The sequence below is a fragment of the Triticum urartu genome, chromosome 5, assembly GCF_003073215.2.
Source record: "Triticum urartu cultivar G1812 chromosome 5, Tu2.1, whole genome shotgun sequence".
Lineage (NCBI taxonomy): Eukaryota > Viridiplantae > Streptophyta > Magnoliopsida > Poales > Poaceae > Triticum > Triticum urartu.
Genome location: NC_053026.1, coordinates 289561776 through 289576544, shown reverse-complemented (window position 1 = coordinate 289576544; position 14769 = coordinate 289561776). Strand labels below are relative to the sequence as shown.

Below are 14769 nucleotides of genomic sequence, written 5' to 3'. Positions count from 1 at the left end.
GCCACATGACAAGTCTCGGTCCAATCCGAGAACGTTTAACACCCGCACATGAAAAGAGTTAGAAAGGGACATCGGGTGACATAGGAGCGCCGGAATTCAAAACGGACAACGGGGAAAATGCTCGGATGCATGAGACAAACATGTATGCAAATGAAATGCACATGATGACATGATATGACATGCATGACACGCAAGCAATGACAAGGCAACAACAGCGAATAACTGGAGGACACCTGGCACCTCGGTCTGGGGGCGTCACAGATCCACTGAAGGTTCCTTTGCAGCAACCCATGTGGTTTTGGGGTACTACTCAGGTTTCCAGTAAGAGCCATCAACATTCATTTTCCTTTCGAACCCAACACCCTCTTTCCTAGGGTTTCGGTTCAGGATCTGCCTTTTGAGGACATCACATAGTGTCTAATGCCCTTTGAGACTTTTGTACATCCCTGTTTCAAGCAATGTCTTCAACCTAGCATTTTCATCAACAATAGCAGTGGTATCCTCAGCAGAGGGGTTAGTTACCACATCAAAAGTTGAAGATACTGCAATAGTAGCAGCAGTAGAACATCCAGCAACCGAAGTAGCGTTGTCACGCTCAATGCATTTAAGACATGGTGGTTCAAATCCTTCCTGAGCGGAACTGATCTGTTTGGCGCGAAGTGACTCATTTTCCTTTTGAAGATCTTCATGAGCCGCTCTCAATTTCTCAAGATCTTGCTTCCTTTGAAGATAATCATAGGAAATCTTTTCATGAGTTGTTGAGAGCGTTTCATGACGACTTTCAAGTTCCTCATACTTAACATGAAGATTTTTAATGTCTTCAATTAAGGACTGAGATCGAGTCATTTCAGCGTCTAACAGGTCATCGCTTTTGTCTAACAGTTTTTGAATATGTTCCATAGCTTTCTGTTGTTCAGTTGCAATTTTAGCAAGTGTTTTGTAGCTGGGTTTGGAACCACAATCAGAGTCATCTTCACTGGATGTTTGATAGTGAGTAGTGCGTGAGTTTACCTTGGCACCACGTGCCATGAAGCAGTAGGTGGGAGCGGAGTTGTCCTTATCATCAGCATCGGCGTCAGTGACGAAGTCATTGTCTTCAGTGTTGAAGATGGACTTGGCAACGTAGGCTGTAGCCAGACTTGCAACGCCAGAATCAGACTCCTCCTCGGACTCCACCTCTGCCTCCTCAGAAGCAGACTCCTCCTCTGAATCCATTTCCTTGCCAACAAAGGCACGAGCCTTGCCAGATGAGCTCTTCTTGTGTGATGAAGACTTTGAGGAAGACTTGGAAGAAGACTTTGAGTATTTCTTCTTCTTCTTGTCGTCAGCATCATATTCCCTGCTCTTCTTCTTCTTGTTGTTGTTCTCATTGTCCCACTGTGGACACTCAGAGATGTAGTGACCAGGTTTCTTGCACTTGTGGCATGTTCTCTTCTTGTAGTCATGGGCAGAAGCTTCATCATTCCTTGAGCTGGATCGTGAGGACTTTCTGAAGCCTTTCTACTTGGTGAATTTCTGGAACTTCTTCATAAGCATAGCAAGCTCCTTTCCAATGTCTTCAGGATCATCAGAACTGCAGTCAGATTCTTCTTCAGATGAGGAAACAGATTTTGCCTTCAAAGCACGAGTTCGCCCATAGTTGGGACCGTAGATGTCTCTTTTCTCAGAAAGCTGAAACTCATGTGTGTTAAGCCTTTCAAGTATGTCAGACGGATCGAGTGTCTTGAAGTCATAGCGTTCTTGAATCATCAGGGCTAGGGTGTCAAACGAGCTGTCAAGTGATCTCAGGAGTGTCTTGACGATTTCATGCTTGGTGATCTCAGTAGCGCCGAGAGCTTGAAGCTCATTTGTGATGTCAGTGAGTCGATCAAACGTGAGCTGAATATTCTCATTGTCGTTTCTCTTGAAGTGGTTGAAGAGGTTGCGAAGGACACTGATTCTTTGATCTCCCTGGGTTGAGACGCCTTCGTTGACCTTGGAGAGCCAGTCCCAGACTAGCTTGGATGTTTCCAGAGCACTCACACGGCCATACGTTCCTTTGGTCAGATGACCACAAATGATATTCTTGGCAGTGGAATCCAGTTGAATGAACTTCTTGACATCAGCAGCGGTGACACCTTCACCAGCCGTGGGGACGCCATTCTTGACAACATACCAGAGGTCGACATCAATGGCTTCAAGATGCATGCACATCTTATTCTTCCAGTAGGGATATTCAGTTCCATCGAAGACTGGGCACGCAACGGAGACTTTGATTATCCCTGCAGTCGACATAGCTAAAACTCCAGGTGGTTAAACCGAATCACACAGAACAAGGGAGTACCTTGCTCTGATACTAATTGAAAGTGCTAGTGATCGACTAGAGGAGGGGGGGTGAATAGGCGATTTTTATGAAAGTCTTCAAAACATGGAAGTTTCGAAGACAAACGATAGAAACAATCCTATTACCATGCAACGGAAGATAGACTACACTAGGCAAGCCATAGTCAAGTATTCAATGAAGTGAAAGCACAAAGACTAATAGCAGCTAGGCAGTATAGATCAGGACGGAAGATAGTATGAAGCCAATCAGAACAAGCAGTCACACAATGAAGACAAAAGGATAATGCAAACAGGCAATCACTTCAGAAGGACCAACTGCAAATAAAGAGATGGGAAGGATAGAACCAGTGGCTCGTTGAAGACAATGATTTGTTGGACCAGTTCCAGTTGCTGTGACAATTGTACGTCTGGTTAGGGAGGCTGAGATTCAACTCAGAAGACCGCGTCTTCACCTTATTCCCCTTGAGCTAAGGACACCCAGTTCTCGCCCAATCACTCTGGTAAGTCTTCAATGTAGACTTCCAAACCTTCACAGACTTCGTTCACCGGCGATCCACAGTGACTCTTGGATGCTCAGAACGCGACGCCTAACCGGCTGGAGGATCCACAGTCCTTAAGTGTAATAAGTCTTCAGATTACACAGACAAGAAGACTTCAGTGATGCCTAACACTCTTTGGCTCTGTGTGTTTAGGGCTTTGTCCTCGCAAGGATTTCTCTCTCAAAGGCTTCGAGGTGGGTTGCTCTCAAACGACAAAAGTCGTGCACTAACTCTGAGCAGCCAGCCAATTTATGGTGTAGGGGGTGGGCTATTTATAGCCACTAGGCAACCCGACCTGATTTGTCCGAAATGACCCTGGGTCACTAAGGAACTGACACGTGTTCCAACGGTCAGATTTCAAACACACATGACAACTTTACTTGAGCTACAAGCAAAGCTGACTTATCCAGCTCTCGATAAGATTTGCTCTCATTGTCTTCGCTCGAATACATAAGATTTGGGTTAAGCATCACTTTAGTCATTCTGACTGGTTCACTTGGACCCCACTTAACAGTACGGTGGTTTCTATGACTCAACAAAGAAGAAAACGAAACAACGAAACAACTAAGTCTTCGCGCTCCATAGTCTTCACACAATGTCTTCTCTTGTCATAGTCTTCAATGTGAATACCTTCACATACCACCTTTGTCTTCCATGTCTTCATACATTTTTAGGGGTCATCTCCGGTAGGTAAACCGAATCAGTGAGGGACTACTACCTGTGTTGTCCTGCAATTCTCACAAACACATTAGTCCCTCAACCAGGTTTGTCGTCAATACTCCAAAACCAACTAGGGGTGGCACTAGATGCACTTACACATCTTCTGTGTAACCTCCTTGCCGCCGCCACCCAGAAGAGGTGGTTTCGCCATGCACGCGTCACCTAGGGCCCCCTAGATCAGTGAACTCCCCCCTGAAGGGGGCACCGCACCGCACACCGTTGAGGGAGAGTTTCGTCAGCACGACGACGTGATGACGGTGATGATGTTATACCGACGCAGGGCTTCGCCTAAGCACCGCTACGATATGACCGAGGTGGAATATGGTGGAAGGGGGCACCGCACACGGCTAAGGAACGATCACGAAGATCAACTTGTGTGTCATGGGGTGCCCCCTGCCCCCGTATATAAAGGAGGGAGGGGGAGGTGCGGCCGGCCCCTAGGGGTGCGCCTGGAGGAGTCCTACTCCCACCGGGAGTAGGACTCTCCCCTCTTGCCTTGTTGGAGAAGGAAAGGGGAAGGGGGAAAGAGGAAAGGGGGGCGCCACGCCCCTTCCTTGTCCTATTCAGACTAGGGGGGAGGGGGCACGCGGCCTGCCCTGGCCGGCCCTCCTCTTCTCCCTTAGGGCCCATGTAGGCCCATTAACCCCCGGGGGGTTCCGGTAACCCCCCGGTACTCTGGTAAAATCCCGATTTCATCCGGAACGATTCCGATATCCAAATATAGGCTTCCAATATATTAATCTTTATGTTTCGACCATTTTGAGACTCCTCGTCATATCCGTGATCAGATCCAGGACTCCGAACAACCTTCGGTACATCAAAACACAAAAACCCTAATTACGATCGTCATCGAACTTTAAGCGTGCGGACCCTACGGGTTCGAGAACTATGTAGACATGACCGAGACACGTCTCCGGTCAATAACCAATAGCGGAATCTAGATGCTCATATTGGCTCCTACATATTCTACGAAGATCTTTATCGGTCAAACCGCATAACAACATACGTTGTTCCCTTTGTCATCGATATGTTACTTGCCCGAGATTCGATCGTCGGTATTCCAATACCTAGTTCAATCTCGTTACCGGCAAGTCTCTTTACTCGTTTCGTAATACATCATCTCACAACTAACTCATTAGTTGCAATGCTTGCAAGGCTTATGTGATGTGCATTACCGAGAGGGCCCAGAGATACCTCTCCGACAATCGGAGTGACAAATCCTAATCTCGAAATACGCCAACCCAACAAGTACCTTCGGAGACACCTGTAGAGCACCTTTATAATCACCCAGTTACGTTGTGACGTTTGGTAGCACACAAAGTGTTCCTTCGATAAATGGGAGTTGCATAATCTCATAGTCATAGGAACATGTATAAGTCATGAAGAAAGCAATAGCAACATACTAAACGATCGTGTGCTAAGCTAACGGAATGAGTCATGTCAGTCACATCATTCTCGTAATGATGTGATCCCATTAATCAAATGACAACTAATGTCTATGGTTAGGAAACATAACCATCTTTGATCAACGAGCTAGTCAAGTAGAGGCATACTAGTGACACTCTGTTTGTCTATATATTCACACATGTATTATGTTTCCGGTTAATACAATTCTAACATGAATAATAAACATTTATCATGATATAAGAAAATAAATAATAACTTTATTATTGCCTCTAGGGCATATTTCCTTCAAAAGCACCGAAGAGCAATTTTATAGGTGGCGCCTTTTTTTTAGAGAATTTAGAGCATCTCCAACAGACGCGGGCTAGCGCGACGCGCTAAAAAAAGTATACAGCCCCGAAATAGCGCTTTTGCGCGCGGGAGGTTTACCAGACGCACAAAACCACAGCGCCCAACCTGGCGGACCCACGCGCAGCTGCCCGCGCGCTCAAGCCGGCGTCCCAAATTTGTAGCTATGCTGCCCGCGTGCACTAAATTTACAGCTTCGTTTTTGTGCGTTCTTTATTTTACAGCTTCTGCTGGAGCATTATTTTTGATCACGCACGCGCTATATAGAAATCTTTTTCAGCACGCGCCTTATATAGCGCGTCTGTTGGAGATGCTCTTATAGGTGATGCCTTAAGCGCTAAATAGAAATTGGGCAACAAATTGCATTCTTTGGAGTTTGGACCGTATAAACATACAACGGCCCGCCTTGCATATAACCCCATCGTGGGCCGGTCCGCTCGTCCACGCGTGCTGCATTTCCACGTTCTCCGCGGAACGGGACCCACCACCACTAAGTTCGGCATCGGCCACTCCGCCTGCCTTGGTGCTGGTGGTGGGATTCGCCCAACGCGTCGGGCGTCGGCGTCCGTGCCGATCCCACTCACTGTCGGCCATCTCCACCGAAATCCCCCACCTCCCTTCCTTGCGCCAGCCATTACTTCACCACCGCCGCGCGGGAGCATCGGCAGCTAGCGCATGGCATGGCCTCCCTCCCATACACCGCCGCCGCCTGCGCCTCCGTCAGAGCCGACCCCGCCCCGGGACTCCTCAACTACGCAGCCGTCCACTCCTGCCTCCTGCGAGCCGACCGCCGCCTCTCCCTCCCCGTCCTCGCGCTCCTCCTCCTCCTCCACTTCCGCTTCCTCGCCGTGGCCGCGGGGGCCCACTTCTCCCCCGCCGTCTCCCGCCTCGCGTCCCGCCTCCGCCTCTCCCCTTCCATGGCCGCCGTTACGCTCCTCGCGCTCGGAAACGGCGCCCCAGATGCGTTCGCTTCCGCCGCCGCGCTACGCGGCGAGGGCGGGCTGCCCCGGGCCGGGCTGGCTGCCATCCTCTCCGCGGGCGCCTTCGTGTCCGCGTTCGTCGTCGGCGCCGTCTCCCTTATCGCCGCGCCCTTCGCTGTCCCGCCGGCTTCATTCACGCGCGACGTCTTCTTATACCTCGTCGCCGCGTCGGCGCTTTTCTACATCTACCTCAGCGCTGAGATATTCCTGTGGCAGGCCGTCGGGCTCGTGCTCTTCTATGTCTTCTTCGTCGGCTTAGTGTTTTATATGGATTTGGGCGCGGCGGGAAAGGCAGTCAGCTCTGCCGAGCCGGAGATAGCGAATGGCATGAGCCGCGGGGCGATGGACTTGCCAGTCTCAGTGGAGCATCAGAAGCAACGCAAAGCTAGTTTGTGGACGGTGCTCACCAAGGTACTATGAACGAAGCAATAGTTTATTCTTCTATTGAATATGTCCTGAAATTTGAGTAGACTGAGACAGCATTTCAGCAATTCTAGGCAATTGGTCTCTTTGGTAGCAGTGTCTTCGACAAGAAAATACTCATTTAAACTGTTGAATACTTGGTTTGTTTATTTGCAGCTGTTGTCAGTGGGGTGAGTTGACTTTATCCTTTTGATGGATTACCTTAAGCGTTTGTTCTGAACTGAGATTCTCAAGAAGAAAGAATATTAAGCACTTAGAAAAGTATTTAATCTGCTAGTTGGCCAGAAAAGTATTCATATTATAGCATGTACTCCCTCTGTCCCAAAATATAAGAACGTTTTTGACACTATGATAGTATCAAAAACGTTCTTATATTTTGGGACAGAGGGAGTAGTTCACTTGTAGTTTAGGATGTTGCATTCTATTTGATTTTTGTAATATTGATAGGATCAGCAAGTCTAGCACATAATCCCTTGCATGAAAGGTTGCTGAAGTGATAAAAATAAGGATGCTCATCACTTACTCATTTTCTTCACTCTTTCCTGCAGTGACTTAGTTGATTCACTTGTGTATTTTGGAGTGTTGCATTGTACTTATTTTTTTATATATAAAGGCAGTAAGTCTATCATATCCAGTCCATTACATTTGCAAAGTTGGTGAAGTTACCAAAGTAAGCATGATAATCACATACCCACTTTCTTTCACTCTTTCCTGTAGCTGCTTAGTTATTTACTGCTAAGTTCAAAACATTGCGTTCATTACATAAAGAATATACTCCTAAAACTGTACAAATCCAAGCACCTTACCTAGCCACGCACCTGTGGCATGACCAAAGTTAACTTTGCCAATAATGGCTGCAGCTGCAGCGGACGAACTATTCCAACAATCTGTCCTGGCTGTTTGGACATTTCTGATTCATATCTATAGTTGTGAAGGGTAACTGTTGCATGGGCAGATTAGGGTTTTGTTTGGAGTGTAAGATGGGCACTGTGTTAACGTCTCTTCTGTATCTTTTCGTTTGAGAAGACTAGATTTTATTCATTTCAATGAAATCATACACAAGTGAACAGACAGTAAAAGTTAAAGCATATTGGTGAATTATAATCTTCATTTTTCCACTGCAATGAGAGATAACCGAATTTGTTCTATGACCATTGCCTGGGGTTTTCTTAGCCTAGGTAGCGAACACTTTTAACTCTTACCAATCAGTTTGCAACCTAAGATAGCTTTAGCAAGGCTAAATTTTCCTTGCTCAACTGGGCAAAGGATCTGGTTGCATACAGCATGAACTAATTGGATGGTGAACATATGCCATGATGATCGATTAATATCTAAAGAAGATGATAACGGGACCACAAAGTCTAAAATTAATATACGATGGAGAACACTCAGATAGGTGGCAACCACTGAGTTATTCAGTAATACGAGTTTCAGAAGCTATTGTGGCCTATGCTAGAATATATACCTGTATATCTTCATGGAATACCACACTGACACTGGCTTTGTTGTGCTTGGTCAGCCGCTAGCAGAAGAACTTGTTTCTTCTTCTGTCTTAAGTAAGTTCTAGTTAGAACCCATATAACCAAAGGATACATTTTAGCAGTGAAGCCTGCTATATACATAGGAAAGATGATAAAGTGACCAAATATGAGGGACCAGGTGAAAACCTAGTGACGCCTAAATGGTTTGACTTAAAGCTATCAAGTCCTTCTCATACAGGCATCTCATCCCCGTTAATAATTAAGAACATGCGGTTGATGCCATTTTCACATGGAGTAATGGCTAAAGGTTGCATGCGTGTTGCAGCTTTTCTACAATCCAGCTGCACATGTATACTCAACTGTTTAGTAACATGACCACTGGTACAAGTTTCAGTGTATGCTTCCATTTCCTCATTCTTAACATTTGACGCCGCACAGTCTCAAACAGTTTACAATCTTGTACATATTTCAATATCTTAAACATTTTATATGCTTAATTGTGGATAAGCCTTTCATTTGAAATATTTCAGTTCGAACTACTGCAAAGTGCAATGGACTTCCATATTTTGCTATGCAATGACATAGATGCAATATAACTCGATATTTCTCTGTACTGACGTTCTAAAACTAGTTGTTTTGACTTTTAATCTTTAGATGTAAAAAATCATAATATGGTCTAGCACGAGATTAGGAGGAATGCTGCACAATTGTTTTGATGGCTACTCAGATCTGAACCTTTTATATGGAAGAGAGAAAAATAGATATCAAGATTATGACGAGTCTTTGACTTTATATTTGCTTATTCTGCAAGGTCACACTATTGTCTATATCCTTGCCATGTCTACCACGATGTTCTTAAGCTTTACCATGCCATGGGAGACATAGAAACCATATTATAGTTTGTGTTATCGTTCCCTGTAAATCAGATACGAGAGCAGATGAAGATCTTTAACAAAATTCGATATCATTCATCCATTCTAAATGAGATAGTAACTGGGTGAACTCATGTCTTGTTGGTGGTCAATAAGTGCGAGCAATTACGAAATCTATGGCAAGTCTTCTCATTTTAGGGCAGTGTTTAACTTTACTCACTGTCAAGCATCAGCTATGTTTTCTTCTCATAGGAACATGTTTATTTCTTTAGTGAAAATATTTTGCTGTTTGATCATCTGCAGACTTTCTACGTATACTATAGAGCTCATGATTGTACTTGCAACAAGAAATCGATATCTTCTTGTTGCATCTTTGAAGTACTCATTGTAACGACACTTGGTTTCTGGTTCACTTTGAGATTTGAATGGAAGCATAAGCTCCTTTCTTAACCTTGGATTTTCATGATACTGATGGCTATCTACCTGTGGCAGGTAACAAGAGTTTGGGATTGGCCTGTGACATTTCTTTTGAAGCTCACGATACCCTCAACGCTTCCTTCTGAATGGAACAAATTTTATGTCTGTGCCAACATCTGTCTATGCCCTCTCATACTACTATATTCTTTTAGCTCATTCATTCCATTGGATAGCCGAATAGTATTTCTTCTCCCTCAAATCCGCTTCCCCCTCTGGTCTGTTGTGCTTCTGGTTAGCTTTTGTTTGGCTCTATCCCACTTCCGTTTTGAGAAAGAATCGCCAGAAACAGAAAGCATTGCAAGTACCCTCATATCGTTTGTAATGAGCGTCTTCTGGATCTCAACCATGGCCGGAGAGCTCCTGAACTGCCTGGCAGCAATTGGAGTTATTATGGATCTCCCTCCAGCTATACTTGGCATGACAGTCTTGGCATGGGGGAATTCTGTCGGTGATCTTGTTGCTGACGTGGCACTGGCCAAGAACGGCCAACCTACAATCGCCATTGCTGGCTGTTTTGCTGGCCCAATGTTCAACATGCTCGTTGGATTAGGAACTGCCCTAGTGATGCAGACAGCAGGAGTGTATCCCAAAGCCTTTGTACTTGAATTCCATGTTGGAATTGTTGTTGCATTTGTGTTTCTTCTTCTGAGCTTGATGGCAACCCTGTTGGTGGTAACCTGGGCCAGATTCCGGGTACCCAGATTCTGGGGCTACTGCCTAATGGGGCTCTACATATTGTTTACCATAGTGAGTATCGCCATTGCGAGCTCTTCTGGATGATATATTTTCTATATAAATAGAAGCTCATAGATTGTGTGTACGGTAATTGTTTGCCATTTCAAGCAATTGCATTTGAAAGAAGGCCCTTCTTGACTTATTCTAACTGTCATGGTATATGTGAGGGAAAATCTGTTCATCAAGTGCTAGGCCATGTAGTATTTACATCAATGAAAGCTCTCATTCCATATTTTATGAATTGCAGAGGACACAATACTCTGACATCATCTGTCTACTTCCACTTGGATGAGTTGTCATGACTAGGCAATCTCATCGAACACAGGACAGTTTAGTTTTCCTCACTCCCCATGCACAAGACACAGGTAAAACAGTTACAACCTCCTGTTTCTTTACTTAAATCGTAGGAAACCTTGCAAACTTCACCTGTGACCTCGATCGATCCTGAATGACAACCACATCGCTAGTCCGGCAGTCCTTGTCGTCTCAAATGTGCCACCTTGTAAACTATTCCTCGTAATCTACTGTACTACTTTATACTTTGAAAAATCTAGAGCATGGGTAGTCCGACTTCCTCTCCAATTTATATATAATTTATGATTGCGGGCAAGTTTTGTCGAGCTATTGATTATTTTCGATCTCTTTTTTTTACTAATTTTTTGAAAGTTAGCAGGAGAACTGCCAAGATTCCATTCAGAAGAAGCCGACGGTTGCTCGGTTTATCGAGGGAAACCGGCCGAAACCTGTATAAAAAATGCACCACACCTAGCAAACTAGGACCAAAGCACAATCAGAAATACAAGAACGCCCAAAGGCCGGTTAACACAGCACAAACAGAAAAGTACATTGTCTACAGAAACAGCATCATCGTACATCACCAGCTGTGCTCACGGCCGACGACTTTGACTTCCCTGAACTTCACCAAAGAGCACCAGTTTGCCCCATTGCATTAGACCGCCACAAGCATGTTTGATTTTTTTTTTGAAGCCCCACCCGTAGAACAATAGTTCTACGGTATTTTCTATTAATAAAAATAAGGTACAATTTACAAATGACCTGCAAAAGGTCCTTAAGAGGGAAGAGAAAAAACTATCCTATGCCTGCCTTAGGAATACAAATCATCTTATATGTTATTATCTATCTACTGAGAGAAGCTAGCAGAAAATTTATTCTTAATCCTATGTTTAAGAAGCAGAATGTCTTGCTTGAGGAAATATCGCCATGCCTGTAAAGTTGGTTGTTGAGCATGAAAAACCTTTCCATTTGTCTGAATCCAGATGTTCCAACAACCCAAAATGATAATCTCTGCTGCGAATTGCTTTGGAATGAGTTTGCTAGCCAGAATGGTGTCCTCATATATGGAAGTACCTCTTTGCCTGTTTGGAATCAGTGAGTTCCAGCATTCTTGTGCAAAATTGCAGTCCCAGAGTAAATGCATGTTTGTTTCCTCAGCCTTTTCATTGTTGACTGGGCAATATGGATCATCTAGATGCATGCCTTTTCTCTGGAGAAGTGCTCTAGTGTTCGTTCTGCAGTGTGCCACTAACCAGAAGAAGATTTTATGTTTTAATCTGCTAGAGCTATTCCATGTGAGTTTGAAAATAGGGTGTTCATCTTTCTTTCAAGCAACAGATGGTAAATGATGACCTTGTCGACGCCAGAGAGAGAAGAAATATCTGACGATAGAGGAGTGAATGTGCCGCTTTGATCTCGAGAGGACGACCAACATGACTCGTCTAACGTTGCATGCACGTCGAGTGTGCGTCGACTACCCAACAATACCGACCAGCTTCGGACCCGAACGGACGTGTCTCCGCCACCGCAAACACCACCCCCACCTTGCCACCGCCAGCTCTAGACCAACCACTTCAACGCAGTCCAAGTGCTCTGCCAAGAGGCTAAAACTCCAAAAGAAAAACCCGACGGTTCCACTGAAGAAACAACGCCAAAGGCATCGTCCATCATCAATCTGACAAAAGCGGATCTTGGTTTTCACCCCAAGAGTAGAGCTCGAGGGTGGGAGAGGTGCGAAATCTCCTCGGTGGTGATTCCAACAAGAAAATAGTATCTATAAGTATGGTCATCACCGGCTACGAGCAGGAATTTCTTCCAGAGATACAACACACCTAAGCCAGAAACAATGGCCCGAACAAACCTGTACCACCATTAGCCGCCAGCATGCATCTGACCTACAACCAGGTCGCAATGCAACCAACACACGCGATTGTTTCTCAGATGTGCTCATAAATATAGAATGTGCGTGCGCGTTCATACGTGTATGTGAGCAATTTTAATTGTACCGTGTTTTAGAAAAAAAACGCCCCACGCATCGCGTGTATGTGAGCAATTTTAATTGTACCGTGTTTTAGAAAAAAACGCCCCACGCATCGCCCAACCAGGACCCCCGAGTCGCTGGAGGCGATGCTGGGGTCTCTTGGTTGCTAGTAGGCCACTGGGGATTGTCACGACACTACTCATCATTTTTTTTGAGGATAACACTACTCATCATTTTTAGTAGGACCAGTTGCAATACTTTCAAGTTAGACTTGTTCTTATGTTTACCCGCAAAAAAAAAAGACTTGTTCTTATGTTAGAAAAATCTGTGAGCATATCATTGTATGATTGCATCAAAGCTAAGAGACATCCGAGTATAGGACTGGAAAAGAGTTTAGCTGAAATACAATTGCATTCCTCAAGCTAAACTCTTGGGTGAATTGATGTCGCATGAAACTCAACATGGTTTCAGAAATACAACATTTATCCGTGCCCTGACTGTGTGAATTGATTGGTAGAGTGGACCTCGAAGGAGAAATGCTCCGCCGAACCTTTTAATTCTCGTCAGCATCAATACTACTAGTACCTAGGAATAATCATGGACCAAGATTATTTAGGACCTGGGATGGAAACTATGGGCACATACAAACGATACCATCCATGCATAGTTCCTCCCCAAGATGCTTATAGCAAATACTCTAGTCCAAGCAGTAGTACTACAACTTGCAATATTTATATTTGAAAAATGTAAGAAACCATTGGCCGGTGCGAGCTGGTGATTACAGCGACAAGATCCTTTGTTGGCTTTTGCATCTTGTAATTCCTTGTATTTCCTTTGGTACCAAAAGTCGCCTTCAAGTTCAAGGTGATTGGAAGACAGAGTTTACTGAGTAATCACCTTAGGTCTGCATCTTGTCAACTTGCTGCTGCCATTGTGCGCATGTCCTTTTTATCAGACAATCAGATAAACTCTGGCAGAAGATTCAGTGCTTGTCATCATCAAGACAAGGTAAGAGGTAAAAGCACTTCAGCAGACTACTCTTTATTTTTGCTTTCGATATGACCAATAGATAATTATGTTTGCATCATTGCTCTCTAGTGCGAATGAAACGAAGGCGTTGTGACAACGTTTTAAAACTTGATCAAATTTGAACTTAGCATTTGCCTCTATCTGAAAAGGACACCAGAGCATTATAATGATTTATGGAAGTAAATAAAGAACTAAAGATATAACTAAGTTTTAGATGAAAGACTCATATTGAGTCTAATTTTTTATTTAGAAAATGAAGTTGAAACCCCCGGCCTCTGCATCAAAAGATGTACACAACCATTTTTTTATTAAATTATTCAACAAGGATCTGACAAAATCATACATCAAACAACCTGAAGCCACCACTCCATACCTACAAACTCAGACATGAGGGATGCCATTGCTCAAATCACGAATCTAGATGGTTAAAAGAGATAGGAGAAGTAGACCTATGCTTTGGTGAACCCTCTCTTAAATACCTCAAAAATCCCACAATAAATCAGTGATTTAGAGTGTGGGAATGGTGGGGGAGTTCTTCTCAAGATCTAGTCAAGAGAGGAATGAGGTGGTCAACCACCTGCCGGAGTGGTAGGTGACTTATATCGAAGGTTAAAAAATGGCCATTGTGTTGCAATAAATAAGGTCCCAGACACTCCGACCATTTCGACCCTGAGACTCCGACTCTGTTGTTACGCGCAACTCAGAGGAGCAGCATGGGCAGAACAGGTTGATTCCTCGGGACAACGGTCGGAGACTCTGGGCAGAATGCCGTGAGACTCTGGCTCCAACCCGAGGGTACATGGAGAAACACCCAAAAGAAATTGGGAGGCTCCAACTCTGAGATGAGGGCACCCGGATAACAAGACAGAGTCTCTAGCTAGGTATCATTCCCGAGACATAGCCTAGCCGGTAAGAGGGCACCCTAGAGACTCCTAGGCAAAGTGCTGAAGACTCTGGCTCGAGCCTAAGGTTGCCCAGATGAACTCTTGGAGTCTCTTGTTGGGGCATCACCCCGAGCCAGTACACACAACGGGTAACAATAGAGGCCCGGAGATTCCGCCCCTACAAAAACCCTATTTTGCTTCAAATGGCTTAAGAAGTGTTGCTGCCTTCTGGGTTTGGGCTTGGGAGAAGGAATAGGGTAAGAGTCCATGACCTGAAATT

At 44.7% G+C, this 14769-nt stretch overlaps 1 protein-coding gene across 2 annotated transcripts; it reads left to right on the top strand.

Annotated features, from left to right (window-relative positions):
* The first annotated feature begins 5809 nt into the window (after positions 1-5809).
* On the top strand, positions 5810-11542 carry LOC125508636 (cation/calcium exchanger 5-like). Of its 2 annotated transcripts, XM_048673394.1 has the most exons (3): positions 5810-6724; positions 10549-10666; positions 10975-11542. In XM_048673394.1, exons 1-2 carry the CDS (start codon positions 6014-6016, stop codon positions 10591-10593), a joined length of 756 nt encoding a protein of 251 aa, XP_048529351.1. In that variant the 5' UTR covers positions 5810-6013; the 3' UTR covers positions 10594-10666; positions 10975-11542. The 2 variants fall into 2 exon arrangements, with proteins under 2 accessions (XP_048529351.1, XP_048529350.1); XM_048673393.1 differs by lacking the exons at positions 10549-10666; positions 10975-11542 and adding an exon at positions 9582-10386 and having other exon boundaries at positions 5826-6724.
* The last annotated feature ends 3227 nt before the right edge of the window (positions 11543-14769 follow it).

Coding starts and splice junctions, on each gene's coding strand:
- LOC125508636 (XM_048673393.1), top strand. CDS start 6,014: ATGGCCTCCCTCCCATACACCGCCGCCGCCTGCGCCTCCGTCAGAGCC. Junction 6,725..9,581: donor TGTGGACGGTGCTCACCAAG/GTACTATGAACG, acceptor TACCTGTGGCAG/GTAACAAGAGTTTGGGATTG.